This window comes from Barbus barbus (genome assembly GCF_936440315.1).
Source record: "Barbus barbus genome assembly, chromosome: 39".
NCBI classification, from domain to species: Eukaryota; Metazoa; Chordata; class Actinopteri; order Cypriniformes; family Cyprinidae; genus Barbus; species Barbus barbus.
This window is the reverse complement of record NC_136717.1, coordinates 22146347-22167946: the sequence shown is the minus strand read 5'-3', so window position 1 is coordinate 22167946 and position 21600 is coordinate 22146347. Positions and strand designations below refer to the sequence as shown.

The 21600-nt window shown below is 35.7% G+C and overlaps 1 protein-coding gene across 1 annotated transcript in view; it reads left to right on the top strand.

Moving 5' to 3' along the window:
- Positions 1–21600, top strand: part of LOC306858713 (calcium/calmodulin-dependent protein kinase type 1D-like) — a 56209-nt gene that overhangs the window by 29455 nt on the left and 5154 nt on the right. The window contains exons 2-10 of the mRNA XM_079399383.1: positions 4444–4575; positions 9162–9236; positions 13266–13404; positions 13487–13613; positions 14840–14915; positions 18886–18998; positions 19437–19515; positions 20492–20579; positions 20739–20997. Of these exons, the coding sequence (XP_079255509.1) occupies positions 4444–4575; positions 9162–9236; positions 13266–13404; positions 13487–13613; positions 14840–14915; positions 18886–18998; positions 19437–19515; positions 20492–20579; positions 20739–20997 (1088 nt within the window). The remainder of the gene's footprint in view (positions 1–4443; positions 4576–9161; positions 9237–13265; positions 13405–13486; positions 13614–14839; positions 14916–18885; positions 18999–19436; positions 19516–20491; positions 20580–20738; positions 20998–21600) is intronic.

The window sequence follows — 21600 nt, the reverse complement described above, 5'->3', positions numbered from 1 at the left end:
ATATAGTTATACCAAAACAAACTAAAACCATAAAACAATTATTACTTTAAGATAAATTTAAATTACAAATAAATATTTAAAAATATATATTCGATTTAGTTTAACTTGTACTAAAATAACTAAAACTGATATAAAAATATAAAAACTAAATAGACACATTAAAAAATAAACTAATAAATATGACAAAAACACAACAAAATTACTAAAACTTTAAATATTAAAATGGAAAATATATAAAAAACTAATTCAAAATATTAATAAAAGCTATAATAGCGTCTCAAAGATACTGAAATAACACTGTTTTACAATATAAAATACATGTTTTATGACAGCAAATACAATATACACAAAACTGCTTAATTTAAATGTATTTTATCCAATATTTAATCAAAATTCTTTTGGCGATTATTCATTATCAAGGCACAAAAAACTACATAAAACTAAAAATATAATATATAATAAATAAAATATCAAAATAAAAACTGACAAAGTTTTTATTTTGTAAATTCAAGTACATAAGTGTCTAAATATAACTTCTAAATTTACACGATATTTACTCAAAATTCACTGAGAGGTGTGCATTATTCATTATTAAAGTTACACATTTAAGAACTGACTGTAGGTGAAAATCTTGTGTTAATCAGGCACAATTCAATACTGGTAATCTCATAAAATTGGCCATATTGGTTTATCAGGACCCCCGCCTTTAAGAATCAAACTAGGCCTGACCTGAACCATATCTAGAGACCTAAATATCAAAGTCTTGGAGGTGGGTGCTTTTTGACTGCATAGCAACCATCTGGAACAGCCTACCAGCACCCTAGCAACCACCCAGAACTCATCAAATGTACAGCCATTTATTTCACCTCTGTTTTATTAACAGTACAATCACAGTATGCTGTCCTCATCATTTGCTCTCTTTTGCTTTGTTCTACCTCTTTCCTTGCTGTGTGAAAGTCAGTACAGAGATGATGGTTGCTGGGGAGCTTAAAGGAGTTGATTTTGACTCCGGCGTTGCATGCTTGTTAGCAGTCCAGCCTGAATATGTCTTATGATTCATGTTCATGTTGCATTGAGCAGAGCTGAGAAAATATGACAGGCTTAATCAGGGATTAATTCTGCAGAGTATGTGTGTGTTGTGGATGGCAGTTGCAAAGACTAATTCTATTCTCATTTCTGTATGTTTAATCCTATCTCAGAGTATTCTTTCTTCAAACACACACATTCATATAGAAGCGAAAAAGAAAAGCCAAAACGCACCGGCGTTCTCTCCACTGGAAGAGGACACATTTCTCCCCCAAATTTTATTCTTATTAATGTAACTAAATAGAATCATCTTGTCCAAGCACAATGACTAATTAAATGGTATAAATGAATAAAAACACAATGACTAATTTATGTTAATTTTAAGTCATTAATTAAAGGCAAATACATGTGTATTTTGTATACATCAGATTTTTTTGTTGTTATTCTGTCTCTCACTGTTCAAATAAACTTACCATTAAAATTATAGACTGATCATTTCTTTGTCAGTGGGCAAACGTACAAACTCAGCAGGGAATCAAATAATTTTCCCCTCACTGTATATATGAATACATATTAATATAAAACGTGTGTGTGTATATATATATCTCTCTATCTCGTGTGTGTGACTTGGTAACAGGAAGCCTTTGTCCAGTCATGCTGAAGAGTGTGTTTGGTGTACTGTATACAGCAGCAGCATAGCAACAGTGGGAGATTGCCAAAGCAAATATTCCCTAATTCTTTGCTCAGTGTTTTAAAAGCTTTTACGTGTGCTGGCAGATGGCAGATGAGATTTTCTCAGGGACCTCATCAGCAAATGGGTGTTCTCAAATCTCAGGCCACCCCTCTACACACACACACACCGGATCATTACGTAATTCAGCTGAACTCTGAGATCTGATGGACATGTTTTAGTTTAAATGAAAAAGTAAAGGTCAGTAACCTTATACTGATCTCATTCTCAAAGCACAGTATTAAAGTTCCAGGTGTGTTAGCCATGTGAGCTCTATCAGAGGCTGTATAAGGGAAGAAATCACAGCGGTCAAGAAAATTCAGTCCCACCTTAATGTTAAAAAGGCAGATCACCTTGTTAACTTGAGTTTTTATTATAATGATCAGGTGCAAACAGGTTTAGTTTTTTCAACTGTGGCCATGTTGTAATATATTACATGTACCATATCCATGTTGTAATACATGTAAATATGTTTTTCCCTTGCATACAAAACTGTCCTGGACCAGTCTGACAAATACAGTTTTAATGAGATTTGAGTTGAAGTAGCTACATTTATGATCTTATTGTTATCAGATTTTAATGCTGAATTGAAATGTTATTGAAGAAACTTCTTGACAAACAGTTTCAAGATTTTTCCTCATTCAAATATAGAGCTTTACTTATATGTTCCTTAAAATAGCTAAAATGTGCGCCAACCATCTTGGTGCTCGTTACAGTGCTTGCAATGCAGCTCTTGCACTTCTGGTTATTAAATTGATTCAAGCATTTCAAATATGATCATCATGTCAGATTTCATAAAGTCTGCATGAAATGAAAATTCACTCACCTATTTTCTAAATGCATGTTATTGATCTTATTATGCTCAATTTATCACACTGAAAATACACAGAAATTGCAAGTGAATTTCATAAATAATTATAAAAAGGCAGTAACATACCCAAGTTAAAAATTCATAAAAAAATTGATGAAGAAAGACTACATCTTCGAAAAATATTTTTTTTTACAGTGTATATTTTTTATTTTATGTTTTAACCCTACATATTTTCATTTTACAGTAACCCGTTTCACTCATATGTACATGATAATGCAGAAAAAAAGATCTGTTTCTACTTCCGTCGCATTGCAACATTAATATTAAGTAAATTTCTGTTGAACTTCAGTTGAAATAAATGCGCAATAATTATGCAAGTAATCATTATTCAGTACACTCGTTCCAGGTTTAGGCCTTCTGGAGTTACCTGAGGTTAAGTTCCTTGCTCAAGGGCACTGGCAATAACTTTACCGAACTTACAGAAAACTTTAACACCACTCTGCTGATGCCTTGCAAGCACTGGTGTTTCCTTCAGGAAATGCAAATCTATTTCGTAAATATCTGTGTTTGTAGAGTCACTGTTGAATATTGTATGAGAGCAGAGAGGACAACAGAATGCTTTTAGCACCCGTGTGTAGATGCTGATGCCTGTAAACTGCTTAATCACACTCAGTGCTTCAGAGACTGACTGGACAGTGAGCCACTTTCATTTGTGTTAGAGTGTGTGTTGTAGCCTTAATTTATCTCCTGCTAAATGACAGCATTTGCAGCACACCATCGTTAAACATGCCATCATCTGACATATACATGATGTATGAATAAATGCACACTCATGCACATATACTTGGAAATGTTAAATGGTAGGATTTAAGCAACAAATACAGTTTCATTATGCAGCCTGGAGTTATAAATCATATTTGTTCACTTAGGCCAGAGGAGAACCGGCCATCGTGCTGAGCCTGGTTTCTGCCAAGGTTTTTTTTCTCTACTTTTTCATCTCATTTGGCTTGCTTAGTTGGGGTCTAAAAAGAAACATAATATTCAGCAATATTGTTGTTTTGACTGCAGTGACACTATTGCATGAGAACAAAACTTGAACTGAGCTGAATACTGATGCTATTGTCTTCTCTAGAGCTGCATTATAGCCAAATCAAATTTCTTTCATAACCAACTAATTTTGTAAAATTGTTATTGACTTACTGAATTGAACTGAATCAGTATAGAAGACTATTGTCTTCTGTAGAGCTGCTATATAGTTGAAATTTGTTTCATAATTGATGATTTTGCAACATTTTCACTAAACTGAATTAACACTGAACTGACTAAATTGAACTTGTTTCATAATTGATTAATTTTACACAGTTATTGAACTGAACCAACACTGAACTGACTTATAAAATAATGACACTGTTTTTTTCTTTTAGTGCTGCTTTACAGCAGAACTTGAATTTGTTTCACATTTTCCTGTTTGATGCTGTAATGCTGATTTGAAACACCTGTAATTCAAATCTGTATTGTGTGAAACGCTAAATAAATTAAGGTGACTTGACTTCACTATGAAAACACTGGAGTCCAGAAGTCTCGGACCAATGAAAATACTGAAAACTACTTTTACAGTACTTTTTTTCTGCATTACTGTTAAAGTTTTGGTTAGTAACCTCATATTCTAAAACACAGTATAGTACATAATTATATGATATTTAAAAGATTACCATAGTATTAATATGGTCCAAACATGACAACACTAATATTTCATTTTTTGACTGTATCAATTGCTTCCGTTCTGCTGCATCCATTAGCCAGTAGCATCCAACTAACTGTCAGTATTTCCCAGCTCCTGAAGCCATAAACCCTCTTTGCTCTCTCTCTTTTAAAGGGGTGCGTTCTCAGAGGTGGTCCTGGCAGAGGAGAGGTCCACGGGAAAGATGTTCGCTGTGAAGTGCATCCCTAAAAAAGCGCTGAAGGGGAAGGAGAGCAGCATCGAGAATGAGATTGCCGTTCTACGCAAGTGAGTTCCATTTCCCGTACCACACCTGTACCCATGGCAACAGCTTCACCCCTCTCTTCCACACTCATTCTCTCAGTTTGCCAGTTGATAGGAGCTTGTTTGCCTGAGGTTTGACCTCCAGTTACCTTGGTAACTCCGGTGCCCTCGTCCAATACAGCAGGGACGCTCCCGCAGATGTTCTCTCTCCGTGAAGCCGCACACGTGTGAATCGTGTCCGTGAGTGTGGACAGAGATATACTGTTTGCTTCCTATTAGTATTAAAAGATAGTCTGCACAGTGATAAACATGAGTAGAGTAGATATTTTTGGAATAAACTGATTTTTATGTTAAAAAAATAATCTGTAATTTCAACCAATTTTAGTCCAATCACACACAGCCTTTCAAAGGTTTGGTGTCAGCAGGGTTTTTTTTTTCATTACAAATTAATACTTGTTTCAGCTAGGATGGATTGATCATAAGAGACAGTAAATACATTTATAATGCTTTATGCAGAAATATTTTTTTTTTAATAAAAATATTTCCACAAAAATATTAAGCAGCACAACAGTTTTAAACATTGATAAAAAAGAGAAATGTTTCTTGAGCATCAAATCAGCATATTAGAATGAACTGGAGTAAAGATTCTGAAAATTTAGCTTTGCTATCACAAAAATATATAGTGATTTAAAATATATTAAAATCTAAAAATCTAAAAAATAAAATTTTAAAGGTTTGTTTTTTTTCCACAATATGATTTTTTTATATACATAAGAGAACTTCTTCATAAGAGATTTAAAAAAAAAAAAGAATGTAGTGTAATATGTAGGAGGCCAAAGACGGGCTGGTTGTGATGTCATTTTTGGGAATCAGTGAGCTCATGAATATTAATTAGCTAGCGTTGACATTGCCAGGCAATTTTACACTTTTCAGTCCCTCGTCCTAATTGATATTCATGAAGTGTTACTCGCTGACTTGGCGTGGACACAATATCAGCTTTACCTTTGTGCAGATATTTAAATTGGTTATATTTACATAAATTAAAAACTAAAGTCCAATTATATTTTAACACATGATTTTATAGTTTTTAATGTTATGTTAAAGTTTTAAATGCAATCCAAAGGAATATTTTGATATAAGCTAAATTAGTGCATGGCCCATTAAAAATACATATTACAAATGCATTAGAGAGTATGTCTGAGCGTTAGATGTCTCTGCGTTTAATATTCTCTTTATTTCTTAATTTTATAACCTCACAGCTGTTAATTTGCACACTCTAGCTCAAAGAAAGCAAAGCAAACCAACCTCTCACATGCAAGCAACAAGCTTAACACATTTCTCAGGTATTTTCCCACCGTCGGTGCAAATGAAAGCAGGTGTGTTCGGTGTGTGTGACATATGGTGTGCGACGGGTGTTTCCCCTGAGACTCATCAGGAAAGGCTGCCTCTGATTCTGACATGGGCTGCTGTTGTCACAGCGATCGTACCCTGGAGATCGGACACACAGTTTTGTCCGTCAAGTCTCCCTCATCTCATATCATAGCAACCAAATGATTGACAGCTTGTCTGCCATCTCCTGGGTGATGCCATAGGCAGGTAATTAGATAGAGCGAGCGCACAGACGAGCGTGTTCGTTTCTTCATTGTCTGTTTATCTTGCCTGCATATGTGGAAGATATTTCCTTCACATCTACAAATGAGATAATGAGATGCCCTCATAGGTTAGAGAATCGCTAACGTACACTCCCAGCATGCCTCACAGTCATGCTGCCTGGCTGACTAATGTTATGTTTAAATACTTAAGTCAATTCAATTTATCCAGACATGGGACTCGCTAACCCAGAGGGAAATTTTATTGCTCAAAGGCTGCTCTTTCATAGCTCACGAGACATAACTGAGTTCTAATCAGGCATGATGTGAAGTTTCCGGTCATAATTGTTTTAGTCCGCACTAGAAGGGAAAATGCTGCGTAAGGCAATAGTCTCAGTCAGTCAAGAAATATTAGGATTATGGACCAATGAGATTTCAAGGTGGGTGGGGCTAGCCAGCACAGCATCACTTGTCATTGGTCAGGACAAAAAAATAAGATCTACATGGAAGAGATAGCGGTTATTACTTGTTTTGTTTAAATATTAGCTTTGTCTCAGAAGTTTCCTCTAAAATTTCTTAGGAGATACAAGAACAGGAACAAAAGAGATCATTTTCGTACAATTTTTGACATTGTAAAAGTATATAACATTGTGAAAAAGAAGTACACTTTAGCATACTTTTATTAAGAGAACTTAATATACTTTACAATATATTTATGTGCAAACTCAATGTAATGTTTTCAGACACTTAATTGCATGTTAATTGCAATTACAATAACATTTTTATAAATTAGAGTGTGTTTTGACCCACGTGAGTAGCACGTACAGTATATACAGTTCATCTTCATATGTAAACCTCCATTTGCTCTCCATTTAATCTCATTTCTGTCTTGGAGAAGCAATTGAAACATTAAAGGTATAGTTTGTCCAAAAATGATAGGTTTGGAACAAGTGGAGGGTGAGTAAATAAATGATGACAGAATTTTCATTTTTGGGTGAACTTTGCCTTTAAAAATAGATCTCATTTGTGTATTTTCTTTAATGAGAACAAATCTCACTTCACATCAGATAATGTGAATGCTGAATATAGTACTTAAAAGCACCGGCACAAAAGAAAGCGAGACGTAGCTTTCAGCAGTATATAGCTAGTCATTCTACCTTTTTATTGTTAAATGATTTTTTTATTGGCACTCAGCATTGTTTTTTGTGAAATAATGGAAAAAGAGAGTGTTTTTTTTTCCGTTCTGCTTTCACCCCTATTCCTTAGTGCTTTTTCCTCTTGAATCAAAAGAAAAGATGGTTTCAGAGGCAGCGAATGAGTCGTGCTACAGCTTCTGCCCACTCACTGCTGAAGGAGAAAGAGAGAGAGAGAGAGAGAGAGAGAGAGAGAAACAGACAGAGGGAAGAAGCAGCGAACGCATGAAAGAGGGATATTAAACCAGTGAATAGCTTTGTAATCCTCCAGCAGACGGGTTTTTCATCATCAGTTTTGAAAAATCAATATGTCAAAGGGCGAATCGACCTACAGGTTTTGTTTAAGAAGAAAAAGCAGAGCATGTCTTTTATTTATTCATTTGTTTCCAAAGCTAAGGTTTTAATATGCTGCATCAGAGGTGACTCCCAGTTCATTGAATCGTGAATCGATATGAAACCAGTCGACGAAACCACTAAATTAATCACTTGCTCTCAGGTTTATCCATACCTCAGTAACCCTTTTATATATTAAACTACAATACAAGGAGCATTTCTGACAAAAAAAATGCCTGCTGGCTGCTTGGAGGCGTTTTACTGCAGTCTTTTATTCTGCATTTCTCTGAACCAAAAGCTTTTTCTGTTTTATCTGGGCTCAGACAGCGGTGAGCACCAATGAAAGGACCGTTTCTGAGATGATTGCCCCTTACCTGTAGGGATCAACCTTTTCTGAACATATGGATGTACAAAGAGAGTTAATTATAGGAAACTGAGGTGGGGTTGGGGGGGGCAATGTATTATCTGTACCCGTCGATGTCCATTATGAGCTTGTGTGTGCGCGTGCGTCTTGTTATTGTCCGCTCACTTGCGTCATTGCCTGGCCTCTTATCATGTGCCAGTTGGACTCGCTGATCAGAATTCACTTAAAATGCAACGCTAATGTGTATACACACAGCCACCGTGACTGTGTTACCATGACGAGAGGAGAGAGAGATGTTAACTGCAGGGAAGGAAAGGAGAAGAAAAACAAAACAAAAAAAATGTTGCCAGTTGATATGACAGAGATGAAAAAGCCAGGCACCCTAACAGCATCCATTAGATGACAACAATTAGACTAGCTGTGCATCTAAATGCTTTAGAATCTTCAAAAGCCATTTATTCATTTGTTTTGGCATATGACAATATACTGTATATACATACAAATGTAAATTAAAATGTTATTTACCTTAACCTGAAATGCATGTACAAATATGTGTGTAGTGAATGTTGAATTTCAATAATAAAAACATACTAGAGCATGCAAGTTCATAGCATAAAACATGGCAGTGTTTATTGTACATTTTATGGGCTTATGGAAATGTGCACCACTGAAGTATTCATATGCTTATGAGAAGATCCAGAATGCTCCACTCCCTTAAATTAACTTCCTAAACAAACCCCGAGGCAATGCAAGCCAGATTGTAGCAAACATATGCACAAAAAATAGACGCTAAATGCATATTTTTTAAATTGCAATTACAGCTGAGCCTGCCTTCACAAAGTTTTGTAATATTTTATATGTATTTTTGCCAATTTTATCAGTATTACACAAAATTGTCTCCCTTTATAATAATAATAATGAATTTTTTTATTTTAATGGGCATTTTTTTGCAGTTTATCAATTTTAACTTTTACACCATCTGAATACAGTATACATAAATATTCACAAAAACACAATTTTTATGCCATGTTTCCATTCAGATGAAAAGATAAACATTGTTATATGTCTCCGATATGAAATCTGATATTAAAATTGTGCATTTAAATGAGCTTTATGGATTTTGTTTTGCAGAATTAAGCATGAGAACATAGTGGCGTTGGAGGACATCTATGAAAGCTCCAATCACCTCTACCTAATAATGCAGCTGTGAGTATGTTCGATGCTTACACTGTTACCCACAATGCATTGCGCTCATGTCTTCCTGTTCATTCTGTGGACATTTTTAACAAACAAATTCCCAGTTATTTGCTTGTGTATGTACAAACAAAGATGTTGTGGAAACCATGATAATATTTTCTTCAGGATTCTTTGATGAATACAGATTTCATTTATTTGAACAGAACTCTTTTGAAATATCATAAATGTCTTTACTGTCACTTTTGATGGTGTCTGTGGTCCATGATTTTCAGCCATTTCAGTATTGAGTGAACTATGACTTTAATATAATACCGCCCACATCGTCGTCTCCTTATCAGTATTCAGCAACCCAGCAGGGGCGTCGCTAACTCATTTCACATGCGAAGAGGTTAGCCCATCATAACAGGGGTCATTTACATATTGAAGTCTTAAAAGTACAGTAACAAAAAAGGCCTGTTTGATTCTAAGGGTCAGAGAGAGGGCGGAAAGTGATCATGTAAAACTAAATTCCCACAAGAAGAAACCTTGACAGACATAAGAACAGCTCTGTTGCTCATCTTTGTAATCCTCAGACATTTCTGCGCTTAAAAACGCTGTATTTTGTGTTTTCACTCTTTGATTAAACAGCAGTTGACAGTCTGACCTCTTGCTCAAGCATTAAAGTGACTTCTGTACCGTCCTTGACTTCAGCTCTGTTTCGATGAGCTCAATGTTCTGACACATGAATGCTCAAAAATTAATCTGTAAAGTGAAAAGAAAAAAGGATGGAACGGTGGGCCACGACCCAGATCACGGCGAACTGGAAGATGAAGAATGTCGATCTGGACCGAGAGGAAGAGAGAGGGTGGCAGTCTGGTGAGTTGGCTGAGCGCTGCTGTATGCTGACGTAGAAGCGTTGCGTAACATCGGTGATGGGTAGCAGAATGTGTCCAGCACTGCAATAACACACACACACACCTTAATGTAAGGGGAGCATGTAGTGTGTGTATAATATGCATTTAAAGAGAAAAAAATTACCCCTCTCTCGCTAGTAAATAAATATGGCCTGAAAGACGATTTACTGCATCAGAGCCATGTGTATTTTCACAGCATGTTACTTTTTTTTAATTAGCAATGTATGATTGCCAGTGACATGGCATTGACAGTCTTCCTTCAATAATGTGATTTCTTTTTTTTAATTAATACTTTAATTCACCAAGGATGCATCAAAGGTGTCAGTAAAGACGTATAATTTGCAAAAGATTCCCATTTCAAATAAATGCTGTTCTTTTGAGATTTATATTAATCCAAAAAGTAGCAGTTTCCACAACTATATCACAACTGCACTAAAGCAAAAGCAGCACAACATTTTTCAACATTGACAATAATCAGAAATGGTTTTTGAGCAGCAAATCAGCATATTAGAATGATTTCTAAAGCATCATGTGACACTGGTGTAATGATGCTGAAAATTCAGGTCTGTGTCCCAGGAATAAATTACATTTTAAAATAAATACAATTAGAAAACAGTTATTTTAAATTATAATAATATTTGACATTAATACTGTTTTTAATGTATTTGTGATTAAATAAATGAAGCCATGGTGCACTTAAGCTTTTTTTGAACAGTAGTATATTTCCGAGTTATAAATTAATTATTCTGTTAAAACTTGTCTATTATTTGAGCTGTAAAAAAAAACATTTAATTATTTTAGACATTTTAGGTGTTAAATTATCATGGGAACAGTTAAATTAGATAACTTGACACAGAAATGGTTAATAAGTGATTTTATTCACATAAAGCCATGTTAACATGCATATTGGTTACATCTTGTGAGTATTTTAACACTTCCCTTGTAACTCAGTTTTTATTTATTTATTTTTTATTGAGTAAAAGAGACATAAATCCAAATAATTTTCTTGTGCTGATCAACATTAAGCTGTAGATTAGCTTGTATTGATTCTTCAATAATTTTTTACAGAGGTCATTTATGATGTTGTTTCCCTGTGGGTTGTGTATTCAAAAACTCAAATGATTGTGTCCATATATATAAATAAGAAAAGTGAGAGCATGGACAACAGTACTTTATCCATCAGGAATTGACATGATCGTGCAAAGTGGTTTCTATGACAGGTGGTTGCAGGGGAGGGGTTGCTGACGTCAGCCGAAAGGAAATTCGGTTCAGGGACGGAGCCTGTTATTACATTTTCATGAGAGATTACGAAGACAACAGCATAAACGGGGTCGATTCTGATTTCATTTCAACTTTAAATGCTGATGATGCGGAGACGAGAGGGAAGTTAGGCAGATTAGAGGAAACAAACATTTATTTTCCGTCCTCATTTCGCCCCTGGAAACCGCATTGGAATTTGAAATCCAGAGTGTTAATTTGATAGTTGGCCGGGAGCCTGCCCCTCTTTTCCCTGTTAATAGGTTGTGCCGAGTGAGTGTGTGTGTGTGTGTGTGTTACTGAGAGAAACATGAAGAACATTTTGGCATATTGTGTTGAGATGAATATTTAAACAGTACCAATCTGCTCTCTGTATGATCTCACAGATGCCGTTTAGAAACTCTTTTCATAATTCACGTAAGTGTGTGTGCAAGTGTGATTCAATCAGATATGGACTGTTTTCTTCATGCATGTTAGATCCTCAGGCACTACTGCAGTATGACACGATTTACGGCAGTGGAACGAGAGAAATGAGGACTTGATGAGGACAGAGAGAAAGGGACGGACTAAGGGCGTCTGCACACTGCAGCAGAGAGCGCTGTAAATACATTGACTACAATTGAAATGATGATCATGAGGACGTAGAGAAGGAGTGTTTAATTAAAGGTCTCTATGGTTTCCTTCCCATAGGTCCATATAATCATAACTTACACTGGCAGAAGTGAATAAGGCATAGAAATGAAATAAGCAGTGTGCATTGGAGGAAAATATATTGTAAATTGTAAGATTGGCAGCAGTAGTACTTTGTAAAAATAAGAAATAATTCTACATACACTCTTAAAAATAAACGTTCCAATAGGTAACCTTTTTGCAATGATATTGTAGAACCACCATTTTTGGTTCCCCAAAGAATCTTTTAGAGAGCAGTTCTTAAAAGAACATTTTAATAGTCTGAAGAACTATTCTTTTTCCTTAAAGAACCTTTTTGTCCAGTGGAAAGTTCTTTATATAACCATCAATGCCAATAAAGAACTTTTATTTTTAAGAGTGTAGTCAAAATGGTCTCCAAAACTGCTGCTTCATCCAGTATAAACTTGAAAAGGTGCAAATGTGCATTTGCTACCTTAAGGAGCTATTTCTAATGGTAGATCAACTTGATTTTCAACAGAAATTGGTTTTCATGGGCAATTTTGCACATAAATATTTGCTTCAACTGCGGCCTACATATAGATCAAAACAAAAGATAAATTAGGCTGCACAAAACTCTTAAGAGTTATTTAATGCATATTTCGTGTGTATATATGCATCAATGGGCAATGCATCCATTTTTTGAGAATCATAAAGACTACGAACGAAAGCGATTGTATCTCCATCCAAAAGGAGGCACTATAGTCTTAATAGTTTGATAACAACCCCTGCTCAAACCACACCAAGTCCAGCCTCCGACTTTCAATAAGCATTAATGTGCTCTGAAAAGCTGCACATGTCTGCACTCCCCAGCTTTGAGCTTAAATTTGCCTAATTGCATGTAGTAGAGTTTGAATTTACATAAAAATGACTGGCTAATGCAGGCGTAGGAGATCAAGAGGCCAAACGTCATTGAGTTCTTTGCCGAGGCTCCATTGTGTGACGGCTTGTTCTCTGCACTTACAGGGACGAGATAAAGTATTTTTTCCTCCTGTATTCAGATCAGTTGCACTGTGGTGGGTTTGTCAGGTCAGAGTCGACATGCAGCACCCCCTACAGGGCAGTTCACATCAATTACAGCCCTGCAGTTGTGCTGTGTATTAGGACACGCATTACTACTAATATGTAACTAAAGGAATTTGTTTTTTAGTGGTCTCTCGGCTCTTTGTTGTGGTCTCTCTCTCACTTTGTCTATTTGCAGTGTGTCTGGAGGAGAGCTGTTCGACCGGATCGTGGAGAAAGGTTTCTACACAGAGAAAGATGCCAGTACGCTTATCAGACAAGTACTAGATGCTGTAAACTACCTCCACAGTATGGGCATTGTACACAGAGATCTAAAGGTGAGCGAAACACACCCACATTCACAGTTCTGCTCTGGTTTGATATGTTTGATTTCAATATGACTGCGTTTTCTCTCTTCAGCCAGAGAATCTGCTCTATTTCAACCCTCAAGATGGCTCAAAGATCATGATTAGTGATTTTGGTTTGTCTAAGATGGAGGGGACAGGTGATGTCATGTCCACAGCCTGCGGAACGCCGGGATACGTGGGTAAGAGTTTAGATATGAAAGAGAGATTGAGATGTATAGATGTGATGTGCATGTTCATATACTGTATTAATAAATGTGTATATTTTAGCTATTGAAGAGTGACTGCATGGGATGCATGTGTCGGTTCATTTGTGTGCGGCCTGTATCTGCACTTGAAGCTTATTCTTATCTCATACTGACAGAACTGCCCCAGAGTTGCTTTTCCCCTGTGATTAGAGCGACTGCAACACTTTGAGCCAACATGGCTGTATGTGATGCTGCATGCGAAATAAACACACACAGCTGGATACAATATTCAGTTTAGAAAATATTGAATTAGAAAAGTAACTAATATTATGTGGTCAGAAATTTTGCTATAAAAATCGCTTTTGATCATTTAAATTGAAGCTAAAATTAAATATAAATATTGAAATGAAAAAAATATAAATAAAATCTAAATATTATATTAAAATATAATTATAATTAATATTCATATTAAATAAATATTTGATGAAAAACAAAATAAGTTTAAGTGAAGTGAACTTTGTTTCAGATGTTTTTTTCTAATTTATTGCCCTTGTAAATAGCTTCAATGTAGCTAATTTTTTCAAAGAGTTGAAGTACTTTATGAATTATGCATCGCTTGTAGACTAGCAAGCTACAGGTTAAAAGTGTCTCTCTCATCACTGCTACCTGTGTGTTTTTAAGAGCTGTTGTTTAAAGGTCACGGAGTTTCGATCATTTCTAATGGAAATGTGCCTGTTTCATTTCAAGGGCTTTTCGAAACGCAGCTTTCATGAGCAACAGACTAGTCCGGCACGCACAAGCAATAGGCTACTCTAGGATAAGTTGAAGCCCAAAACCACAGAAACAAAGCTTTTGTGTCGTGAGTGAAAGCTTGTTTCCTGAAGAGAGGAAGAAAATGTCTAGAGGCAGAAAACAGAGAATAATAGAATAAATTTAGAAGGACTCCGGAGCCTCAACCTCATGTGGAGAATAACAGGATTATGAGTATGTGAGTGTGCGTGAAGGTGTGTGTCTCATAAAGATGGTAAATTGAGTGCCCGTCATGGTTTCTATGGTTGTCTGCTTTCCTAGATACCTGCACTCACATATATACTAACAAAAACATGTTTAAGTCATTACTTTTATGTAGTTGCAAGACTGTCTTAAAAGACAGAAACTCAGTGGCAGACAGGAGTGATATGATTTGTCTCAATCTGATCTGATTCTTTCTCTCTTCTCAGCTCCAGAAGTTCTCGCTCAGAAGCCGTACAGTAAAGCTGTGGACTGCTGGTCTATCGGGGTCATTGCCTACATCCTGTGAGTACCCACAATGCCACACTCATCCTTTCATTTATAAGCTGAGGAATCCTTCAGCTAAGGTTTGAGTGAAACTTTCAGGAGAAGAAAACGTTTGTCTGGACCACTGAGTAAATGACCTATCTCTCCAGATGAGCTACAGATGTTGTGCCCCACTTTACTCAGACTCCTTATATGGGCTTATTGTTGTGGTGCAGTTTGAGTGAGTCATTAAAACAGAAAAGAGAGAGTTTGTGTCTCACAAATATTTGAGATGTTGATTACTGGAAGATTTCTGGAATTTCTGGAAGAGTTCCTCAGCAGATGGGAACGCTTTCTTACCAATAAACACTGCTGTGTTACCATGGTACATGATGATAGTGTGAGATGCTAAGGCCATGGTGCTGATATGAATTCTTATATAATGTATATATATACAGTGCCCTCCATAAGTATTGGAACAGTAAAGACAAAATTGCTCTGTTGGCTGTGGAGTCAAGATATTTGCAAATATGATTAAAAGATGAATATGAGACAAAACTGCAGTGAGTCTGTGACCCATAGACATCACCAGACTCTTGGTCTCATCCTTTGAAATACTTTTCCCAGCCTTTAATGCAGCCAGTTCCAATTGTTGCTTGTTTTGGGGAGTTTCTGCCTTTACTCTCCTCTCCAGCTGGTCAAATTCATATTCAATCAGATTTTGATCTGGAGATTGACTTGGGCAGTCTAAGACTTTCCATTTCTCCAAACTCCTTGACTGAACTGGCAGGGTGTTTTGGGTCATTGTTCTGATGCAATATGAAGCACTTCCCAATGAATCTGGTGGCATTTTCTTGAATATTGGTGGGCAAGATGGGTTTGTACCCTTCCAAATTCATTCTGCTACTGTCATCATACATTAAGCCATCAGTAAAGTTGAGAGGGCCTGTTCCAGAGACAGCCATGCATGCCCATGCCATGACACCACCTCCACCATGCTTTACAGATGAGGCGGTATGCTTGAGATCATTTGCAGTTCCCTTTATTTTCCTCCACATTTTTTCTTTCCCATCACTTAGATAAAGGTTCATCTTTGTCTCATTGGTCCATAAACACTGTTCCAAAACTCTTCTGGCTCACCTTTGTGCTTTTTTGCAAACTCTAATCTTGCCTTTCTATTTTTGGTGCTGGTCAGAGGTTTGCATCTTGCTGTGTAGCATCTGTAATTCTGTGTCAAAGTCTCCTGAGGACAGTAGGTTGTCAGAGCATCACCCCAGCTTTCTGGAAGTTGTTGGTGATTTTACAGAGACGTCTTTTAGGGTTCATTTTCACAGCTTTTATGATTTGTCTGTCATCAACTACTGTTGTTTTCGCAGCCGATCAGGTCGTTGTTGGTTGCTGGTGTCGCTGGTGGTGGTTTCCAAACTCTTGATTTCTCCATGCTCTTTGTTTTTGCTAGAGCTCTAATTGACTTCCTCTTTTCTTTTAGCATCCAAATTGCTTACTTTTCTCTCAAAGTCAGCTCCCTCATCTTGATCCTGGTTTGTGTGTGTCATCATCGAATGCAAGATTCAGAATACAGAAGTAATGGATATAACTGATACGACACATTACCTGCTTTTAATATCTGAAGAATTAATGCAACAGGACACAGCTGATCACTTAGAAAGACCTGTGAGGCAACTGCTCCAATACTTATGCTCACATCAGATAGAGGGATGAACTCTAAAAGTGCTGAACTTCTTAGCTGGTAAAACATCTGTGTGTTGAATCACCCAATAATAAAATGTGACATTCTGTAGTTTTGTCTCATATTCATCTTTTAATCATGTTTGTAAATGTCTTGACTCCACAGCCAACAGAGCAATGTTGTCTTTACTGTTACAATACTTATGGAGGGCACTGTGTATATATATAATATATATAATATATATTTGTTTACTTACAGGGCAGGGTGATTTGGCAAAACAAAGTAGATTTTTTTTTTAAATGGTTGCTTTAAATATTCATATTATATTATAAAGTTTTATATTAAAATAGTTATCTTTTTTGTAGTTTTTCACTAAATGAACAACAATTATTTAGATTTATTTGAAACAATAACACAACTGATAAACAACAGGATTTTCTCATTTTTCTCCATATTTCCCATATATAATGCCCATATTATAGTACATACACTTTAATATCTAAAAAGACATGGTTAAAAAAACAGCATTTATCCAAACTATACATTCTTTTTTTTTAAGAAAACTTTTTATTTATATAAAAAAATACCACGTGGACATTTTTAAGTGATAACTCGCGTTTTGAATCGATTCATTTGGAAAAGTTTGAACTGATTCAGGAAGAAGAATCAAACTTACTGGCTCTAACTTAAAGAGTCTTAAGAAATGTCATATGACATTTCTTACTATAATTATGCCAGCAAAATTATTGTAATTGTGACTATTAAATAGCCTATAAATGGAAAATTCCTCACACTAAAAGTACATTGTCCCAAAAACAAATCATTGCGATACCACGGTGATATTTTCATTTCACCTTCTTTTTCTCCCTCTGTATGTTTTCCTCTATTTCTTAGTGTGGGAATGTTCATAAGGATACCGAGAGTGTGTCATCAAAGCTGTACATTTCACATGTGCTGTGGCCATCTGTGCTTCTCTGTCTGTGAATTAGCATTTTACTGAGTAGAGACAAACCAACATAAAAACAAGTGCCTCATCACCTTCTCATATCTTAGTCTGCTGCAGTTCTCCGTGTACTTCTGATTCAATTGTCTTTTGTTTTGGTATTTCGATCCTGGGCTGCTCTGGGGCGACTCCTGCGCCAACACAAACACTCACACTGTCTGTCAACAAACTGCTGAAGCTGTCGTTCAGATAGCGCTTCCCATCACTCCCACTCACAGCTGTCCCGATCCCAAATATTCACGTTTATGGTTGAGTTTGTTTACAGCGTTTACTTTTGCACAGGTTAACCTTAACTAACTTAATTATGAAATTAAGAATGAATTTTTAACTCCCATAATGTATTATATGTGACTTCAAAAAAATGACAAAAACTTAAATAATTAAAAGCTAGATATTTTGAAAAATAAATGAAAGTTGACAAATCACATAAAAATACTAAAACTGGAAAATGAAAATATAAAAATAAAAGCAAATTCAGAATATTAATAAACATGAAAGTTTATGAATAATATGTGTATTTACCGACAAGGGCCTGTGCCCAGCTCTTCCTCACAGCCAGCTGTCCGCTAGAGCTTAGAGTCAGATCTCATGGATGGTTGATCTCCTCTCAGGTGTGATTATTGCAGTGACAACCGGCCGAAACCGTAGCTAATTCTCTTAGCGTCTGATTAGCTAACCCAACGAGAAGAGAGAAAAACACAAAGCTAATGGGGTCGAAATCAGGCAGAAAATTACCATCCCTTTCTCCCCCACTGCCTCCGTTCCCCATGAGGAAAGGTATTTTAATGACTTTGATGGAGGAGAAAAACATTCCAAGAGATGCGTTGAGGAAATTTGATTTACATTGATCAGGTTTAATCAGCTGTCTTTCTTTTCAGATTTCCAGCCCATGGGGTTTATTTATGCTTATTTACGAAGCGTAACGTTTTCTGTTGAATCAAGGTGTGAGCTGACGTGTTTTTAGAGGATTACAGTGATAATCTATTCTAAAGGGATCATTCACTCAGAAGTGAAAATCTGGCATTATTTATTCAGGACTAATCTCCAATATGACAAAATAAGTATATAAAAGTAGTCCTTATAATTATTGCGTTATATTACTAGTTTTTTTAAGCTATATTGTACATGTGGGCATTCATTTTTGACATTTGGGAGCTTGATATCCATTTTTGAGGGGAACTGTTCATTTAAATATAAGTAGCATATAAGAACTACTGATGAAGATTGTGGGTTCGATTCCTCACATACTTGCTTACATACACTTTGAATGAGCTGTAAGTATGGAAATGATACAATAAACTTTTGTTTTCTTACAGATTGTGTGGTTACCCTCCCTTTTATGACGAGAATGACTCCAAACTCTTTGAGCAGATCCTGAAAGCAGACTATGAGTTCGATGCGCCGTACTGGGATGATATATCTGATTCAGGTATATTCACTCTGGGAAGTGTAGAAAAGAAGCACATTGTGCAAATGGTCTGGTTTATAGGTGTTTAAATCTATAACACACTCACTTAATTGTCTATCAGTAACTGCTCATGCTGCCAGTAAGAGAGGAAAAAATGTTTTACAGGAAACTCTGAGCGCCGTCTCTGGCATTCAGTAAACACCACGGGCATTAGCTCTATGAAATCCTTCCAACCTACAAAACAGGGAACTGTGAATCAATCCAAATTTTGTTGTCAGTCTTTCCACTGATAAACCCAAACTCTCATCTCACCAACAGGATGAATGTGGCATAGTGTAGGTTCACAGTGTAGAACGCAAATATGATGCCTTGAAATGTCAATGTAGTTTAATGGTTCTAAGCTACTGAGCATGTATGTTTTGTATTTTTTAATGTTTAACTTTTATATTTAATGTACAGCAAAAGACTTCATCAGTTGTTTGATGGAAAAGGACCCAACAAAGCGATACACATGTGATCAGGCCCTTCGACATCCCTGGTAAGTCAGTACTGTCCTGATTAATAACAATAAATTATTATTATTGTTATTAATAATACTATTTTTTTATAATAAATACATTTTACATCATTTTTAATTCAAAGTGAAACTATCATTTAAGTAAAATGATAGTAATTTATTATTATTATTATTATTTAAATAATAATTTAGTTGAAATTTCATTTTATTGTATAGCAACAATGTTAAAAGTAATAAGAATTCAGAGTGAAAATATTTAAATAATAAATCAGTATTTTTTTTGTTAATAATAATAGCAATGTTAAATTAAATTTGAAATTGATTACAATAATAATAAACAGTTCTTACAAATAATATAGTACATTAGTTTTGCTGTAGGTGATGTTGTTTAAATGATGAATTTAATAAAGATCCTTTTGTGACGGCAACAAGTAGGTCTCTGCAGATCATTGTTCTTTATGATTTACTTTTATTTTCTTGGACTGTCTTTTGGGTCCTCAAAGACACTTAAGCTGTACCAGAACAATTAAACTGTGACCTCATAAACAGCATTTAGAGACAGAGCTTTATATCTCATTATTAGTGCAGCATTTCATTGGTATTAGATTGAGACGCTGTCTGCGTCAGCCGGGGATTGCGTGTATGTTCTGAGTATCAGGCTGAATTCGGTCTCTCTATTATCAGGCAGCAAGATCTCTCTCAAGGGCAGGAGGAAAGCTACTGAATAAACGCTAGCCAATTAAGACACTGCGTCTAATCTCACATTATGTATTCCAAAGCGCTAATCGGCAATTAGCACATCCTCTACAGGCACCTTTAACAAGCCTTGGATTCTGGAAAACTGGAGAACAGAGCAGAAGGATTGAAAACCATAGGGAATTTACACACTTGAGTAAATCAAAGTGCTTCTTAAGAGGAGAGGAGCGATGAGAGGAGAGGACGAAGTGAAGAGGTGAACAAGGGTGCAAAGTTTTGACTTTGTCGTTTTGCTTTTCAGGATTGCAGGAGACACTGCGCTCTGCAAGAACATCCATGAATCCGTCAGTCGACAAATGCGCAAAAACTTTGCAAAAAGCAAATGGAGAGTAAGTAGAATTGACATTGTGAATAAGGCCAGCAACCTTAGACAAGTAGAGTCAAATTTTGAAACACAAAATCTAGCTTGTGAAGCTTAGAGTACTGTATGTTTTGGTCCTCGTTTTGCTTTCCTTTTGACCATGAATTCTTGTCTCTCCACATATCAGCAAGCCTTCAACGCCACGGCCGTGGTTCGCCACATGAGAAGACTGCAGTTGTGCAGTAGCATGGGGAGCAGCATGGACCAATCAAACAATGCCAACCATAACCGCATACTGAACGCCAACCAGACTCCAAACCTACCGCCGAACACCACACCAAACTCCACTGTGGCACTTACCCAAAACCACAAGCCTGCTCCAAACGCAAACGCCGTTCTCATTAATGATATGGCCACAGGAACCACCTCTATACCACGCAAAGACTGTAAGTATTAGTCAATCATATTAATCAACATGAATATTGCAATCATTTTAATGCACTTTTAAAAATCGAATGTATTATTTCTATAAAAATTATTTTATTTAAAATTTCCTTAAGCCAATAGTTTTAGACCTGCTTCTGTCAAGAATTGGAAGTATAAGAGTGCTGTATGTATAATGGCAAAAAATTATTAGAGTTCATTTCATATGCCTGTTTCAGTGAATCATTTTAATCACTTGTTCACATCCAGTGTTTAATATTGTTTTTCGATTAGTACACATTTTTTTATATTTAGAATGAGATTAATTTTTATATTTTGTTAAAATATAATTACAATTTTAATTGTAATGTTATTTGTAGTACTTAGATGCGCGCTTTAGTATTTTTGATCAGTTTTTGTTTTTAAATATTACTAGTATTAGGTTTTATTTATTATATTATATTATTAATATATATTAATTGTTATTATTATTTTATTGCTTCAATTTGCAAAAGTAAATTTTAAGTTTTGTGGAAGTTTATCCTCTAATATTTATATTTTATTTTATTTCAGTTTCATTTTATAGCATTTAAAAAAAAATTGAATAGTATTTTTAATTTAGTTTA